Source organism: Ruditapes philippinarum, unplaced genomic scaffold (assembly GCF_026571515.1).
Source record: "Ruditapes philippinarum isolate M1 unplaced genomic scaffold, ASM2657151v2 ctg7380_1_1_1_1, whole genome shotgun sequence".
Taxonomy (NCBI): Eukaryota; Metazoa; Mollusca; class Bivalvia; order Venerida; family Veneridae; genus Ruditapes; species Ruditapes philippinarum.
In genome coordinates this window covers 40,482-59,583 of record NW_026857988.1, presented here as the reverse complement: position 1 = coordinate 59,583, position 19,102 = coordinate 40,482, and the positions used below count along the sequence as shown (strand labels likewise).

The 19,102-nt window shown below is 33.1% G+C and overlaps 1 protein-coding gene and 1 long non-coding RNA gene across 2 annotated transcripts; one reads left to right on the top strand and one right to left on the bottom strand.

Annotated features, from left to right (window-relative positions):
* Window positions 1-2,085: 2,085 nt before the first annotated feature.
* Window positions 2,086-5,845, top strand: LOC132751683 (uncharacterized). The gene is made up of 2 exons (XM_060741901.1): window positions 2,086-2,561; window positions 3,650-5,845. Exons 1-2 carry the CDS (start codon window positions 2,161-2,163, stop codon window positions 4,935-4,937), a joined length of 1,689 nt encoding a protein of 562 aa, XP_060597884.1. The 5' UTR covers window positions 2,086-2,160; the 3' UTR covers window positions 4,938-5,845.
* Window positions 5,846-10,269: 4,424 nt separating this feature from the next.
* On the bottom strand, window positions 10,270-18,829 carry LOC132751682 (uncharacterized). Its single transcript, XR_009628715.1, has 3 exons — window positions 17,594-18,829; window positions 16,447-16,516; window positions 10,270-10,712 (listed from the first exon to the last, which is right to left on the bottom strand). It is a non-coding gene; the product is annotated as an uncharacterized LOC132751682 (long non-coding RNA).
* Window positions 18,830-19,102: the final 273 nt, after the last annotated feature.

Below are 19,102 nucleotides of genomic sequence, written 5' to 3'. Positions count from 1 at the left end.
AATGCAAGATACCTATGACTGTTTTTCAGCCTTATATTTTCCCGAGATATATTCATATGTTTAGAAAAAAAATCTTCAAAACAAGGAATATAGAAAAAAAATTGACTGTTCATAATGCCTGATCTTGTAAAATTCATGGTAAAATTAACTTCGATGCCATTTTTGCATATGGACTAGTTAAAAAAAAAACTTACAGTATACAGTACGTTTGAAGTCCGTGGTTTACAGTAACTTCGGGTAGAAATATATTTAGAAATGTTGTTCTCTTTAATAAGCATATCTATTAAGTTTGAATTTTTGAAGAAATAAAATACATGTACTTAAATTTTATATGTTAACAAGGACCTTCTTATATAACAAGTAACAGGGCAGGGTATAAGTTAAACTTTAAGAAGAGCCAGTCTTGAAATAAAGATGTCTGCATAAAGTCAATACATATAAATCAATTTTAACTATAGTTGTTAACAATTTGGACGGCAATTTACCACTTATGATAGCTATGCATGCTGCTATCCCAGCTCTGAATTGAATAATACGAAGGGACGTCCGTTGATTTCAAGCCACTTGACCCTTATGGGTTCAAAGGACTTTGCATTCTTTCATGTCAGGAAATTACATAACGTCGGTGGTTCTACTCGGGTGCCCGTTAAATTTGTGCCTAAAATAATGCACGGAAGGGACACCTGAAATATACCTCGACCAGTTAAGCTGAAAAGTCGCCATATGACCTTACTGTGTTGATGTGACGTAAACCCCAACGAAAAAAGGCAATAGCACAGCGTCTTTTGATCTACAAAGACATAGATTCATAGTATTAAATTAAAATTTATAGCATCTGATGGAAACAACTTTTGCAGATAATGTTGAAGTGTCTGTTTCCCCAGTATGTTCATCAGCATTAAAGGGACCCCACTGATGTTTAAAAGCCTAAAACATAACATTTTAATTTCTTACATAAATGAGCTTGGGCACTTTAAACAGAAATATATGCAAAGATAGTTAAGAAATATACTTTAAAATAAATGGAAAATCATATTTTTGTGCTTTTCTTAGCCCGTTTAAACGCTTTTCATTTTGGGTCATTATATTACAATTTGAATAATTATTCTGGAAAAATGAAGTGCGAGAATGATCTGAAATTTTGCACAAAGATTAGTGGTCTAAACCTACATCAAATGGTATATTTATCTGGAAAAAAATATTTGCGGTCCCATCATGTCAAAAAACCTCAGTGGAGTCCCTTTAACCTGTACGGGAACAATAAACTGATTTCGAGTAATCGCATTGAACTTGTCGTGTCTCTTAAAACCAGCAAAGGAGTCTTACATGGAAGTCATTGTCGTTTGAAACTTAAGATGTATTATCAGCTTATTCTATGTTTTATTCAAGGGCCATAACTCAGCAAAAATCATTCAACCTGAAAACCCGTAAATTATGTGAAAGTACTAAAGGTAACAATCAGTCCTGTAAAGTTTCACTCAAATTGCGTTTGTAGTACGGGAATTTGGACATAAAATCGCTAAAGGACCATAACTCTGACAAAAAACATTTAAACCGGAAAATACCGACGATTTGCACAACCAGACCTGGTACCGATCATTCCTATAAAGTTTGGATGTAATTGCACCAGTAGTTTTTTTAGTAGTTCGGACAAGTTTTGTGACGGACGGACGGACAGACGACGAAGAAAGATCCCTAGCAAGCGACATAAAAATGAATATCATCAATTGTAGCGGGCTGAGATTTTTTCAATATAATCTTTTTCTTTTTGCGTCTCTCTACCTTACTTTATTGATTTGAAGAAAATAAGTGCATATTGATCAGCAAAATAAAATGTTCTAATTAAAGTGACACAGTTATTTTTTTTTAAGTATACCATTTTATTACCTATATTTTAAAACATGTTTTAATTCGCCTTGTGAATGGATATATACGAATTCGTAATTGTTCATTCAATGCATAAATTGTGTATATTGTCATCGGGGTATGTATGTTAAAGATTGCTATCACGTAAATACTGCATGGATATCCAACCGTGTGGATAGTATTTTACATAAACTGAAGGACCTGTGAAATTATATACTATATACAGCGAGCGGGTAATTCAATATAGAAGACATGTACATGTATATCCAGTGCAGTATTTGTTAACAAGACACTATGTCGCGTCAAGAAGACGTTAAACAGTTAAATTTAAAAGGATCAGGTGCAGTTATTGACTTAACTTGTACATCATGTAAAAATGAATACGAGTCAAGCGGAGGTATTTATTATTGTACAAAGTGTCAGGAATATTCCTTCAGACCAGTTATCGAAGAAACAAAAGAAATCAACGTTTCTTCTAAACAGTTTCTACAATATCCTACGGATATGGACCTAGAATATACTTCACAAACAAAAGAGGTGACGGATTTTCTACCAGAGCGTCCGCAGCAAACAGAAGGCTCGGTGTGGTCATGCAGCGTTAATATGCCCGTGATATCAACCGGTCACCGCAACGTTATAAACAAACGTATCTCTTCAATCGGACACCGAACATCGGAAGAAAGTTTATCCTCCGGGTAAGTGACTCGATTTAAACATAAATATGTTTCATAAATGCAGATTTATAGGTCAATATGGTTAGTCATTCATTTCAAATTTATGCACAGCATTTTTATGCAGTTCTGAAGTCTTTTATACAAAATATAGTCCTTTATATATAAATATAATCTGTGCACACATACACTGCATAAACTGAATAAGGAAAAAGTAAAGAAAAGATCTCAGTTCATGACGGTTTTTTAAGATGAACCTCATATAACGAAGTTTATAAGTACGACATCATTTGGTTAATGTTTATTATTGATATTCTATAATACGAACTGTATTTCTATTTGTAGCTTATTCAAATAGTATATTCAATATATCGCTTTAATATTTTGTTGTATTCAAATTCAATGTTCTAGTTAAACATACTTTAATTAGATCGCAATGAATACTTGAAGCTCAGCTGGAGCACTATTAAATCCGCTTCTTAATACTAACCAGTACTGGGTCAGAGGTTATAAAGAAATTCTGAACCCTCAGACTCGAATCTCAGTCATTTGATTAGTCAGAGAATGTGCACTGACCAATGAAAATAATGAAATTTGAGACAGAACTAAAAAAAAACAACACGTTTTTATAATCTTGAAGTCATATGATCGTCACACGGTCGTGGCCCATGTAGCGCTCGAATCTATTATTCTTGGTTTGAATGACAGAAACCTTAACTTCAAAACAAACCATTCTATGTTATTTTAATAAATACCCGTGGTTTGTGTTACATTATCTTCTTTCGGGAACATACATGTACAAATAAAAATAAGTTCATGGCCCCAGAACTTTTGACAATCCAAGTATTTCTTCTTCTTTGATCGTGGGTTCGAACCTTAAATGGGTCACGATATATTTTCCTGATATGACACCAGAACTGGTTAGTTCTACATATCGATCTCGAATCGAAGTTTAAGTTGCACGAACTTGTTTCACAGACAGAAACTAAGCTAAACTATCTCCATTTTCCTTTGTGAATACAGCACGTATGTTTACTTATGATTCAAAGGCATTGTGTTTATTATTGTAAAACAAATAATGATTCAGCATACGTTTATTTTCTTTTCACTAGAGATAATGGTACACAGCAAGACCAAGCCAAACGTGCAGATTTTCTTATGCAAAATATGAAAGAGTTAGAAAATCGTCAACAAAAGTTGTTAAATAAACTGAAAGAAATGAAAGAAAAATGTCTGCAAGATATACACATGTTTAGGATTGAAATAAATAAATCCATAGATCGACTGGAACAGGCAACACTTACTGAACTTGAAAATACGTTCAGGGAAAAAGAAAGCGAATTGACGAATAAACTGAAAAACATGCAGGAGGTTTTAGATAGCCAACAAGTAATTAATACAAGTATTACCAATTTACAACTTGAATCATTTAACACAATAATGTCTGAAGCTTTAGAACAGTTTCTAGAAGAAGAATCAAATACAGGCAGTGGCATTGTCTTCACACAAAACTGTAAACTCCTAGAATTTCTAGAAAGCTTTCATTCTCTTGGGTTTTGTGATTATCAAGAGAAAAATGATCTATATCAAATACAAAGTTCACAAATTGTAAATATTAGTCATCCGTGTGATACAGAGGTTTGCAGTGTACATTCCTGCTGTATGATATCATCTGGTGACATCCTTATGTCCGATTACAAAAACAAGAACATTAAAGTATTAGACGGTTCCTCTTACACGGTCAAGGACGTTCTGTCGTTCCAGCTTTATCCACTCTCCGTCTGTGAGGTCAATAAAAACGAAGCAGCGGTGACTCTTGCAGAAGCAAAGTACTTTAGTGGTGATAACAGGATCCAATTTATGTCGACAGAAAATAACAAGCTGGTACCTACACGTTCAATAAAACTTGACCATTGTTGCACGGGAATCGGTTTAGTTGACGATTTGATATACGTTTCAAACGAACGTAAACGTGTTTACGTCTATGACGTAAATGGGACGCTCAAACGTACGCTTTATTTAGATCAGTATGGGAATGAACTTTTTTCTAAAAGTTACTCAATTATTCAGAGCCGTAACAAAAAGCGGGTCCACGTAACTGATTTAGACAAAGGTTTGGTAACATTAGACTCCGATGGTCGTTTGTTGTGGAAATTTTCGGGTGAAGAACTTCACATGGCGTGGGGTGTTTGCACTGATAATAAAGGGAATATATTCGTGAGTGGCGGCAACTCTGGGAATGTTTTACAGATTGCATCAGACGGCAAGTGTTTAGGAGAAATTGTCTCTGAAAGCCATAAAATAAAAGATCCCCAAGCTATTTGCTTTGACAAGAAGAAATCAAGGCTTATACTGACAAAATACAACAGTAACGACGTACACATTTTCTCTATCGTGTAAAAATAATATACTGCTGAAAAAAATGATGGAAAGCTTGAAGGGCAACAAATCACTATAAATCCACGATGATAAGTTGAAGTAAATTTAAAGATTGCAATAGATTAAAGTATATTAATTGTGTTAATTTTAAGTTTACACAGAGTCATTGTACGCAATGTCTGTGACTAAATTAGATTATAGAACTGTAGAATGCGATTAAATCTTCTCATTTAAAAAAAACAACAGTAAGACACATGTCTATATAAACCACTTCAAATACACATGTTGATCGAAGCTGCTAATGCCTCGTTATAGCCACTTGCTGCTGATAGCTGCGTCTTCTCATCTGTGGCACCCATTAATGAGTTTATATGTTAGATGAAAATGGATATTCACTTAATATATTTTTCAAGTTCTTTTTATCGGTCATTAAAACTAGTCACACAAAAACTCTGTCAAACACATGTCTTCAAATCTTGATTGAAGTATCATACTAAAATAATTATAGTCGTGACTGGAATACAGAAAAAGTCATTGACTGGCATAAATTATATTGTTATGTAAATTCACACTCTTATAATTTTACTGTTTATTTTACTGATGTTACATTTTAATTATAATTTGATAGCCATATACTTCTTGAATACTCAAACGATGTATTAAGGTTGAAAAGTGTGTGTTACTGAAAGTCTCAAATACAAGCTTCTAGCTTTAAATAACCGACTGGAGACGACACTGATTGGCCGTTTCTCACCGGTATAAGTGCAAGGTCATCTTGTAAAACCGTGCAATCTGATCAGACCATACTGTATGTTTGCTCAATTTTTATAATCCTTGTATTGCTGTAACTTTAAAGCAAAACAAATCTATTACACTAATTTAGAAATTTAAGAGTTAAAACTAAGAATAAAAAAAGTTCAAGACCAACGATTTGCGACAAAACCAACATAATGGGTTTGCGACCAGCATGGATCCAGACCAGTCTGCGCATCCGCGCAGTCTGATCAGGATCCATGCTGTTCGATTACCAACCCTATTACAAGTAGAGAAACTGATAGCGAACAGCATGGATCCTGCGCAGGCTGGTCTGGATCCATGCTGGTCGCAAATGCACTATGTTGGTTTTGTCATGACGCGGCTCATATTTTCTTGTTCTTTTTTAATTACCGGTATTTTTATCAACTTTTATTTCATTACCGGCAATAGCTTCGTATTATGTTTATTGCATGAGTGAAATGTTCTTGTATTTTACTTTAAAGTGTAAATGATGCTGTATACATGTATATGTACTATGTACAAATCAAGGAAATAAAAGATAATTTCCGTGACGTCTCGACTTAAGATAAGACACAATATGATTAAACGCGAAATATTTAAAACAATTCGGTAAAATAAAAATTAGAAAAAAATAATAAAAACAAATAGATTGAACATAAGTTACAGTAATACTTGTACTATTTAGATTAAAATTTGACAATTAATGGACGCAAATCATACATTTTTTTTCAGGTACCATAATTATGAGATAATTATGAGATATACAAAACTTTCCAACTTTGACATGCATATTTATATACATTTTATAAGTAATAGCTTTTGTTTGGATAATGTTAACGTATTGTTTTTTGTTTTGTTTTTTAAACTAAATATAACATCCTCTAAAATATCATATTGTAAGTTTGAATAACAGAAAACATATCAAAAGCTTTCAAGTTTAAACGTAGGAAATAGTGTGATGGCAAGAAAAAGGAATTTTTATGCGCACAAGGGGATAGGTGGGGACTGGGGAGGTCATGTAGTACGGGGGAAATGTTTCAATAAAGTCTTTATCATGTCCATCAATTCTTCGATCGAGAAATTAAATTGTGAAGATTATTTCTTTATTTCCTTCTTTACTGGTAGAGGACGATAGAGATAACTTTGGCTGTACTTAGAAAGAGTAATCACAGGGTTACATCCCCTGAATATTGTAACCATCATAATCTTTAATATCTAAATCTCTGATTCGCGAATTAGAATATGTTTTTTGTCACATTTGCGAGGCCGAGGAAAGGGGGTTATTTATTCAACTCAGCGGCTAAGGACGAACAACTAAGATGCACATCAAATATATTTCAGCAGTTACACTATGAACGAGGGAAGTCGTGCAAATATGGAAATATTATGTCCTAGGAGCCTGTAACTTATGTTTGTAGATTTATGACTGTACAATGAGTGATATCTTTGCTTTTTAGTTATATTTGCTTGTTGAAAAGACTCAAAAAAGATGAGTGTCTCGGTTACTGTAACATTGTATCCGCTCGAATATAAAAAAAAAAATATGTAAAATGAGTTAATTTTGATGAGATGGTATACATGATTTTTAGTAAGGAACGCGCAATATTTTATAATCTGTGTTATTATTTGAATATTATTTTACTACATATACTACATTCCCCCCGTTCACACAGAGCTGCGACTTTAGGACGATCATGCCGATCAAGCCACGATCTGAATAAGTATTGGATCGGGGCTGATCGGGCCCGATCGGCGTCGAAATCGAACAATTTGGCAAATTTTAGTCTTCATTACAACTGTACTACGATGTTCCCACGTCAAATGCGCGGCTGACACGCTTCTTCTACGATGTAACGCTGACCGATGCCAACCAGCGGCCGCGTTTACTGCGTTTATAGTACGCTGTCGCTACGACATTCAAGCTCGCACTACGACGCTACGCAGACCTAGAAGACTGTACGACGATGTCGCTACGACGGTGCCGATCATTTCACGCTTGTGGTACGCTTCTGGTACGATTTTGGCGATGATATATATAAATCTTGGGTTTCAAAAATTATTTTTCATTTACTTCCAAACTTCAAACATGAACGGACGTATTAATGCTGATCTGATTCATCTGGCTTTACTTCATCAAGAACAAATATTGGTTGAAATTGAAATTGCACAGATTGTTAACAGGCGGAGGCGCAGAAGGAGGTCAAGAAGATACTGGGTACGGCCATGGCTATCTGCAGATAGGAGGCTCTAGTTTGGACAATATAGTACACTGATGAGAGAATTCCGAATAGAAGACACCACTTCCTCAGATTATGATTGGTCAAAAAGCAGCGCTATAAAAACAAACTGCTACATGACAGTTCGTGGTATGATCGTCGTAAGGTCATGGTAGGTCTTCGTAGGATCGTCATGAACGTAGAGAGATCGTAGTGGGAACGTTGTAGAAGCGTACTCGGTATGTTCCCGACTGTACTACGCTTTTACTACGATCATGAAGAACTATCCACGATGCTTCCGTGCTGCTTGTACGATTACGGCGCTTCCACCACGCTCTTTTTACGACTTTACCCCGATTCTTGCTGGCCACGATCCCGCTACGCTTGTTTTGAGCACGTTCAAAATAAACGTGGCGAGAGCGTAGAGCTTTCCGATCATGAAGTCACTACCGCGATCATACTGCGCTTATATAGACTCCACTACGTTTCTCCTGCGATTTGCCACGATCGGCCACGTTTTCGGCCACGCTTTGATCGTAGCAGAAGCGGCGTCTATATGTGAACGGGGGATAAGCGCCACGAATAATGTATGCCATCAGAATGCAAACGATTTTTTCCATAGTATATTGATTTTTGCCCTTACATTCACATTAACAGTGTTTGAGAAGTATAAAGTGATTTGACAGAATTTGCAGGTTGTCAAAACGAAAAATATCTTTTGCTGTTGAATTTTTTTTCCCTTTTTTTTTTTTTTTTTTTTTTTTTTTAATTTTATTTCAATGTATCATATTGTCAAACCTGTACTTATTATATGGACACATTAATTTACATTTTTACCTTTGTTTTAAGGATGAGTATCAAATAAATCTATCTATTACATTGAATGTCTTAGTTCTTTTTTTTCTAAAACGCTGACAATTATAGATCGTTAGTGTATGCAGTAGATGTAACTTAACTCACACCGGTATTTAAGTTTCTTGTTTTCTAAATATCTGACTAATGTCAAGGTGCAGGACGTGAGTTGCTAACACTTAGTTCAAGCCAGCGAAATGGTTGCCAACTTGAGAAAAAAATGCCTACCGAGTCATGAATTTTTATAACGCCGCAGATATTTTCTCCAGGTAAGTGGGCTTGTATGTTATTTTGAAATTTTTCAATATGCTCATTCATTTAGGCAATGTTTATGACACGCTTGATTCTAGTTTTCAGCTTCATAGCTTATGATTTGAGCCGCGTCACGACAAAACATAGTGGGTTTGCGACCAACATGGATCCAGACCAGCCTGCGCTTCCGCGCAGTCTGATCAGGATCCGTGCTGTTTGCTTACGAACCATATAACAAAACGAGAAACTGATAGCGAACAGCATGGATCCTGGTCAGACTGCGCGGATGCGCAGGCTGGTCTGGATCCATGCTGGTCGCAAACCCATTATGTTGGTTTTGTCATGACGCGGCTCATTTGATGAAGTGAATGAAGATATAAACTGGTCATGTGCATATATTGAGATTTAACAATTAAGTAACTGTTTTGGTTTATTCATAACTCGGTAGCCATTTTGGCAGGTTTGCAATCATTTTGCTGGCTTGAACTAAATTTACAATCACTTCATGTCCTGTCCCTTGAATTTCATTTGTAATTGTTGAACCCGTGTATTGAAAATTTGTTCCCGCTTCAAATTCTTAAGTTTCCGAGCCAGCTAAAGGGAATGAACAAAAGCGAAAATCAGAAATTAAAAGTAACTTATTTATTGGCTAAATTCGAAAGATCATTATCTTTATTATCACCATTTTTATTATCATCGTCATCATTTCCGAATGTAAACACAATACCGCTATTCTGCAAAATTGTTCTGAGAAAAGATAATTAATCGAAAAGCTTTGCCGTCTTTCTTTTAATTTCCGAATATCATATACAAAACAACTATCGATCTACACATATATTATATTTCGCAGCACGCGCGTTGACGAGCATGTACAGAAATATCGTATATCGTTTGATCTGGGTTTTTTTACCATAATTATACTCTGTGACTATCCCTTGCAAAAACAAATGTACCAATAAAGATTTCTAGGGAACTAATAAACAATAAAGATCCTTACCGTGAAATATGATGATCTTCAAAACAAAGATTCCAATATTATGGAACTCAAGTTTTGCAATGGACATGATATTTTAGTTTATTTACATGGAGCTTATAACAATTGCTTCATAGTTCGTGGCTGCAATCAGTTGAGATCTTATCCCTGAACCTGCTGGAACCGAAACTGAATAGCCTTTGTCATTAGTATAGAGCCAACTGTATCAGAAACTACTTCTTATCCTTTGCGAAATAATAACAATTACATTACTTTAGTGTCGTATAGCTGGTTGCACAGGCTAATGAGTCATACACGCTATATTCAAAAAGAATGACAAGTCAACATGTATATACATATATTAGGGTTTTTATTTCTTAATGTGCACTATGGAACATGACATGATTTATGAGTATTATAGTGCAGGAGATGCATACGGACTGACCTTATGTCAGGATGATTAATATATGTCACTCTAAAACGTGTGTATTCATATACATTATAAAATGTCCTTAGGACAGGTTGATATTATATATACTATTCTCAAATGTAAAAGCAGGAGTTCGACTTTGGTATTCCACTCGTTCACTTGTGTGTTTGTATTTGTATATTAAAAGTATGTAACATCCGTGAGTTCTTCCTCCGTTATACGACAACGGTTGATTTGGCGCCTAAGACCAGCGATGTCGAAGCGACGATTTTGGACAGCGGGACACAACGAAGTACCTGAAATAGAAAATTAAAGGTGAGTGATCGTTTATATACCTGTAGTTTGCTAATTTTTGAAGATGTCAGATCAAGATATAGCTACAATTTTTGAAATGTGTCAGATAAATTGGATAATATTTCAACTGTCATAGGTACACAGGGTTTATCAGAAATAGTTACAAATTTTTGATGGAAATTCTAAATATTTTAAATGACTGGATAAAATCTATAGAAAAAATATGCTATTTTAAAAGGTTTGGATGATAATAAAATAAAATTAGTCGCATTTCAATCAAGTAAAGGGACTGTAAGCGATTTTATATGTAGATATTTGCGTGATAATCACCGTAATTCGTGGGAACAATTAAAAGAAGAAATAAGTACTAGATTTGGGGAAATTAAAGATTTACATCATGAATTTTATCTTTTGAGAAATTTAAAAACAAGATTTGGGAGAAAGTGTTCAAATTTTTTGGGGAAAAAAATTTATTAATTGTGCTGAAACCGCTTATGAAAATTATAAACTAGGAGATAAATAGTTTTTTAATTGAACTTCAGTTAGTAGAATTGTTTACGGATAATTTAGCGCATAATTATTTAAAACTTAAACTTATGAGAGAAAAGCCAAAAACTTTACAAGAAGCAATTACTTGCGCAATGAATGAACAGAATTTCAGAGCTAGATTTTCTGCCAGAGTAAAATTTTCTAATTCTCAAATCACGCAAAATACAATAATTACAGAGCAAATAAATTCTAATCATTATTATACAAGAAATTTTTGCGTGTACTGTAAGAGACCAGGTCACCATGTTCGTAGTTGTAGATTTAGGAAAAATGAAATATATTCTGTATTTTCACCGACAAAATTTTTCACGATTTAGGAAAAATAATAAGCAATAATAGTTTGAAATCAAAGATTAAGTGCTGGAAATGTAATAATTTTGGTCATATTATGCGTGAATGTCGTAAACAAAATTTTTACGACAGAAACAAGATAAATTTTCAGGAAAACTAGCAAGTTCCTGTCACAAGGGGTCATTGACAGGAACGATAAAATACCAAAATTTAGTATAGCATTAGATGGAAGCCCTAATTCGTGTTTGATTAAAATAGAAAACTATAAATACAGATCGTTAGTAGATTCAGGTGCTGAAGTTTGTCTTCTGCATCGCAGAATATATAGAAAATTGAAGAATCCCCTCAACTTATAAAACAGAAAATAAATTTATGTTCAGTTGACGGAAATTAATTTACATATAGATGGTTATATAAATCTAAATTTTCAAATAGGGAAAACAGAAACAACTCAAAAATTCTATGTTGTTTCTAAAATGAATAGAAATATTATTTTAGGCCGTGATTGGTTAACACAAAATGGCGTTAGATTATATTTTGATTTTAGGCTGCTTAAGAGTTAATAATACATATGTACCCCTCGAAGAAGATATTCATATTGCATCAATTGTTAGATTAAACAGGATGTTATTCTGAAACCTCAAACAGTTATGTGTGCACTGCTAAGTTAAAACAAAATCCAGGCTTGGAAAATGATAGATTATATGAATTAAAAAGTATAGAAACTGGAATGATTGCTTCTGAACCAGGTCTTATGATAAACAAATTCTGTTATGAAACTTTCGGCTGATAGAAGATTTCCTATTATGATTGTCAATAATACACATAAAACTATAAGATTGAAACGAGATTCAGTAGTTGCTAAAGTTTCAGAAGTTGAGAGCATTAACTCGGTCACAGAGGCTCTTCAAACAACTTCCCCTCTTAACAACGATTTCGAACATGATATTCATACACCTTCAGAGCATTTTTAATATTGTTAGAGACTTATTAAGGAAAAATAAAAATATTTTCGCAAATAAAGATTCTGAATTATCACAGACAGATACTGTAACCATGAAAATACCAACAGGTAATCATCCTCCAATCAAATTAAGCCCATATCGCACACCTTTAAACAATAGAAAAATTTATGAGTGACGCAATCGATGAGATGTTAGATGCTAATATTATAAGAAGAAGTCATAGCCCTTATTCATTTCCTGTTGTTATTGTCGGGAAACGTGACGGCAGTAAACGGTTTTGTGTTGATTTTAGACAATTGAATAAAATTACAAAGCCAACATCATATCCTCTCCCATTAATTGACGATATTTTAACTCTACTAGGGTCTTCAAAATATTTTACAACACTAGACATGCGCTCAGGGTTTTGGCAAATACCCGTGCATGAATCAGACAAGGAAAAAAACGGCTTTTACGACATTCCGAGGCTTGTTCGAGTCCAACCGAACACCTTTTGGCCTAGTTTCTGCCCCTGGAGTTTTCCAAGAACTCATGTCACATGTCTTACAAGGTTTAGAGGCATTTGCTGTCAGTTATCTTGACGACATTCTAATATTTTCGAAGTCATTAAATGAACATTTATCACATATACAGACAGTATTTTCAAAGCTTAAAGAACATAAATTAAAACTTAAAACTGAAAAAGTGCAGTTTTATTCAGCAACAAACAAAGTACCTTGGTTTTATAATTGATCATGAAGGTATAAAACCAGACCCAGAAAAAGTAAAAGCTATTAGGTCACTTCCGGTACCAAAATGTGTTAAAGATGTCAGATCTTTACTTGGTGCTGCTGGTTTTTATAGAAGATTTTGGCCCTAAATATTCCAAAATTGTTGAACCTCTAATCAATCTTACAAGAAAAACGTGTTTTGTTTAAATGGACAAAAGAATGTCAAGAAAGTTTTTGAACAATTAAAGAAAATGTTAACACGTATTCCACTTTTAGCATTCCCAGACCCAAATAAGCCTTATATTCTATACACGGACTCCTCAGATTTAGTGGTCGGAGCATGTTTAAGTCAGAAATGTGACAAATCTGGTATTGAAAAAACCTATATACTTCTTATCTCATAAATTAAGTGAATCTCAAAGAAAGTATAGTACCATAGAAAAAGAAGCATTCAGTATTCATTATGCGTTACAAAAATTAGATGTTTATTTACATAATGCAGAGTTTACTATATTTACAGACCAATAACCTTTAAAATATCTTTTAGAAGCACCTATGCAAACAAAAGAATTCAGCTTTGGGCTTTAAATATTTTCTGCCTATAACTGTAAAATTGAATATTTGCCAGGAAAATTAAATTTAATTGCCGATTTCTTTTCTAGACCTCCAGCTGATGATAAAAATGCTAACAAATCCGATATTGAACTTTATGAGCCTGATATAAATGACAATGCCTTCGAAATAACAGTCTCAAATTCAAGTAATAATTCAAATAATGAAAATGTACATGTTGTGAAAACTAATGAAAGCTATGAAGTAAATGCTTTTGATTCTACGCACTTTAATGCCAAAGAAATAGCAAACAAAGAATACCAATTTCAAGAGCCAATTGTAGAAGATATTAAACAATTCGAAAAATTAAATATGGCCTCAGAGCAAGATAAAGATCAAACTATTCTTGAACTGAAAATGTTACTACGTCACGGACAGCCAACTAAATCAGTGCAGAGCAAATATTTAGAAATTGACCAAGTTCTTTATTATCTGTCTAATGTAGATGATAATCCTAATCTTAGATTGTTTGTTCCGCAACACTTAAAACACCTTGTCATTACTCAATAATATTTAAATAATGGTCACCCAGGAACACAGAGGTTATTTTACAACAATAAAACAAAAAATATTTTTGGCCAAATATGTTCAAAGAATTGTATGAATATGTTTCTAAATGTGTTGATTGTCAGTCACGTAATCTTACAAAAATAAAAGCACCTATGGGCGAAACAAGAGTACCAATGTATTCATTCCAGACCATGAGTATCGACGTTATTGGGCCATATGAAAAAACAATGAGTGGTAACCGCTACATTATTTGTTTTATTGACCTTTACAGTGGTTATCCCGAGTGTTTTCCTACTGCTGACAAAAGTACTGATACGATTATACATTTACTATTAGAAGAAATTTACCCTAGATACGCATGTCCATTACAAATTGTCACTGACAATGGATCAGAATTTACAAGTAATGCTTTTAAAGAAACACTTAAAGAGTTAAAAATTGATCACGTGCGTACAACTACCTATCATGCTGCCGGAAACGCGAAAAATGAACGTTCTCACCAAGTCATACATGATATCTTAGCTAAAAGAATCCAGGGAAATCTCAAACAATGGGATATTCATCTTAACATGACACTAGCCGCACTTAGATTCAATGTCTCTAGGACTTCAAAGCATAGTCCATTTTATTTGTTATATAACCGTGATCCAATTCTCCCGGTGGACCTGTTGCTACAACCAAGGCAGCGCTATCATGGCGAAGAGTATCACAAAATTGCATTACAAGAACAACATAATACTTTTCTATCTGTTTATAAGAACCTTAAAAAAGCAAAACGAGAACAAGCTAGCTATGCAGATAAGACCGCAAAAGATGTCAAATTTGAAATAGGCGATCCCGTATTTTATAAGAATTTTCGTAAGAGAAGCAAACTAGATGTGAATTGGAAGCCATTTTATAGAATTATGGAGAAAAGGTCACCATTAACTTATATAATAAAAAATCAATTTGACAATTCAACAGTTAAAGTCCATGCAGAACAAATTAGGCTTGCAAATATTAATGACTGGTCAATACCAAAAGCAGATAATACAGGCAGACCAAAAAGAAATGCCACATTTGTAGTTACACCTGAAAATAGCGATACTGATGATGCTTCAGAAATACCAGAATCAGTATTACCCCAAGTTGCTAAGAATGTAAGAAAAGAAAGGTCAAACTCTGATAGTGAAGATGATATTCCATTAGCTGAATTACAGAAACATCTTCGACAACAACAACAAATTTCAAATAATGAAAATGCTCAAAGTAATGCACATTCAGACGAAATGCAATCGCAGACTGATTCAGAATTATCAGACTCAAATTCCATACAAGTAAATAGCAATCCTCCGTCACAAGCAGCATATAATGCTATTCAGTCAGATTCAATGGCTGATGATAACGATTCAGATAATGAAATGTTTATAAACTCTATTTCTACTAAAAAGAAAAGTATTGTAAAACCTCGATATAAAAGTATCTGGTAAGGTAAACACAAAGGTACATAATAATAATAAACGCTTGAAACCGAATGTTAAAATGTTTTTACAAGGATTAGCCAGTATGCTATAGAACGTTATATTCCGTGTTATATGCTATACTAATTTTCGGTAAAATTGACCTCGGGCATTGTAAATAGTTATTATAGAAAGAAAAAATATATATGTTACAAGAAAAGATAATAAAACAAAACAGAAAATTACATTATTTAATCGTATATCTTTATATTTTTGGTGGTTGTATTCATTTATATCAAGTTTCAACTTGCTTTTATTAGAAATATATATCTTTGATTTTTTTTTTATTGATTAAAATGATCGTTATTCGCTATATGTTTATTAATAGATCGGTTAATTAAAATGCATTTCAAAGTAAATGACAGCACTTAATCATGAGTTTCAAATTGATTATATACTTTATTTCATATTAGAATAACATGTGTATACATACATGTTTCAACTGTCAACGCACAATCATTAAATAAAGTTTAAATTGGGATAAGTCTTATTGTCGAAATAAAACTAAAGTTAATAGCTTAGTTTAAAAAAGTAACAAAATATGTCTAGAAAAGTAAAAAAATTTTTAAATATCAAGTATTACATAAATAAGATACTTACACTAGAGAACATCTTTCATTGGAATTCTTATCCTATGCATTTTATGACAGTTGTCTTGTTGTTCATATATCTGAAGAAAAAAAATTATGTTTATTGTATATAATATCTATTAACCGATCTGACAACGGACGAAAATGCAAAATATTGGTCTAACGATTGTCGTCCAGCCAAGACAGAGAGGTGCGAGCGAATTCGCCGGTACAGTCAAACACCGCCTGACTAGAAATATTACAGTCAGCCTCTACGATGTCAAACTATGTACAACAAAAACCATGCAGATATAACCATAAACACCTTCTTCGATGTACAACCATGCAGATATAACCATAAGCACCTTCTTCGATGTAAAACCATGCAGATATAACCATAAACACCTTCTTCGATGTAAAACCATGCAGATATAACCATTAACACCTTCTTCGATGTAAAATCATGCAGATATAACCATAAACACCTTCTTCAATGTAAAATTATATGAAATAAGCGTCTACGATGTTTAAAATACATAACTATACTGTTACAGCCGTCAACAACAACAACAACAACAAAATTGTGGAATCAAATAAACTTTTGTTCCTGTCTTCAACCAAAGAAGCCGCCGAAAACGTCAACAACAACAACAACAAAATTGTGGAATCAAATAAACTTTTGTTCCTGTCTTCAACCAGAGAAGCCGAAAACTTCCGTTTATCAATAGAATGTGTTTTTCTATGTGTTATATAAACTTAAAAACAAAAACCCAGAGAAATACTGATGACAACTTCTTATCAAAATAATTATTTGTGCGCGACAGAGATATCCAAAATAAATATCACATAAACAATTGCCAGAATCGTGCAACAGCAAACTATTAATTTAATTATCTTATTACTCAAAAACATTGCTACATAAATGAAGAATTATAGATCTATCATCACTTTGTTGTATTGTTCAATACAAGACATTCTTTCTACAACGACGAAACAAGAACAGCGTTTACAGATGTGCCAATAAATATTCGAATATAACTTTATCAACTTGTGTATAAAGTCTACGTTTACACATATCAAATACATATATATTAATTTAAAAGAATCTTCAAGAACATCAAACATTTATGAACAATTATGAGTGTCAATTTAAAATTATTCTTTAGAAAGCTACATACCAACGATTTGAAATTCCCGACACGTCACGAAGACCAAGCCATACCGATGTCAGCAAGTACCTGTTACAAAAAATATACCTGTCACAGGAAGTGTTCAATGCGCATGCACAATACACGTTTTACAGGAAATGAAACACCTGGACATTTTATCAATTATCAATTGTTTATAATATTTTTTAAACTTTTTCGTATATAAATATCTTTTCTACTCTTATCATACATATAATTCTGTTAAATTTTATACCTTAAAGTTTTTCTAATTAATATTCTTAAAATAATTTGTTCTTTGAAAATTGTTAACTTATTTTGTTTGTTTTTTTATGTTTTCTTGATCTCTAGAAATTAACTTTTTTTTTTTTTTTTTATGATGAAATAAAGGAAATTTAATATTTATTGAAAAAATTATAAAGCTATAATATTTACCTTATGTCACTTTAATATTATTTGTAGAATAACAGTTATATTAACTGATTAAAAATTTCGAAAAGATTATCTTTACATTTAACAATAATTATTTTTTTTTACTTATTAAAAACATTACAAAATTGTTGAAGTAAATTATAACTTACCCGACTGCAGTATCCGAAAACTTTTTAAAAAGTGACAAGAAAATATATTGAGCGAATATTTCCGAATATTGTTTCCTAAGGCGTTTTTCTTTTTCAAAATAAAGTAACAAAAGTCGTTAGATAACATCTCTGACCGGACATCTCTGACCGGATATTACCTTAAGGGTAAAACAGATGTCAAGTTGATTTTAGATTTTTATAATTTGTTAGAACGAGTTTGAAATGTTTGATATTAAATACTAACTTGTTCAATACTTTTTTTTTTTAATATTTTTTATTATAAGTAATGGAGGAATTGTCGTATAGCTGGTTGCACAGGCTAATGAGTCATACACGCTATATTCAAAAAGAATGACAAGTCAACATGTATATACATATATTAGGGTTTTTATTTCTTAATGTGCACTATGGAACATGACATGATTTATGAGTATTATAGTGCAGGAGATGCATACGGACTGACCTTATGTCAGGATGATTAATATATGTCACTCTAAAACGTGTGTATTCATATACATTATAAAATGTCCTTAGGACAGGTTGATATTATATATACTATTCTCAAATGTAAAAGCAGGAGTTCGACTTTGGTATTCCACTCGTTCACTTGTGTGTTTGTATTTGTATATTAAAAGTATGTAACATCCGTGAGTTCTTCCTCCGTTATACGACATTAGCTAGGCGCACTCAATTATATAATGCATCGTTTTACCATCCTCCTTAGAATTATCCACATCCGTACAGTCTGACCAAACCCTATTCTGCTGCTAGCTCAGTCTGTTATTCTGATATTTGTATCCGAAAAATCATTAATTGAATTAATTGAATCGTCAACGTTATTACTTTTTATTGTAACATATATAGACATGGATATCAAAACATGCAACATATTTCCTCATTCCCATGCCGTACATAGACCAATTAAAACGTCGATATGGCA

What these genes read in the sequence shown, in the direction of transcription:
- LOC132751683 (XM_060741901.1), top strand. Translation starts at nt 2,161, where the DNA reads ATGTCGCGTCAAGAAGACGTTAAACAGTTAAATTTAAAAGGATCAGGT. An exon ending in GAAGAAAGTTTATCCTCCGG is followed by an intron (nt 2,562 to 3,649) that starts GTAAGTGACTCG and finishes TCTTTTCACTAG; the next exon opens with AGATAATGGTACACAGCAAG.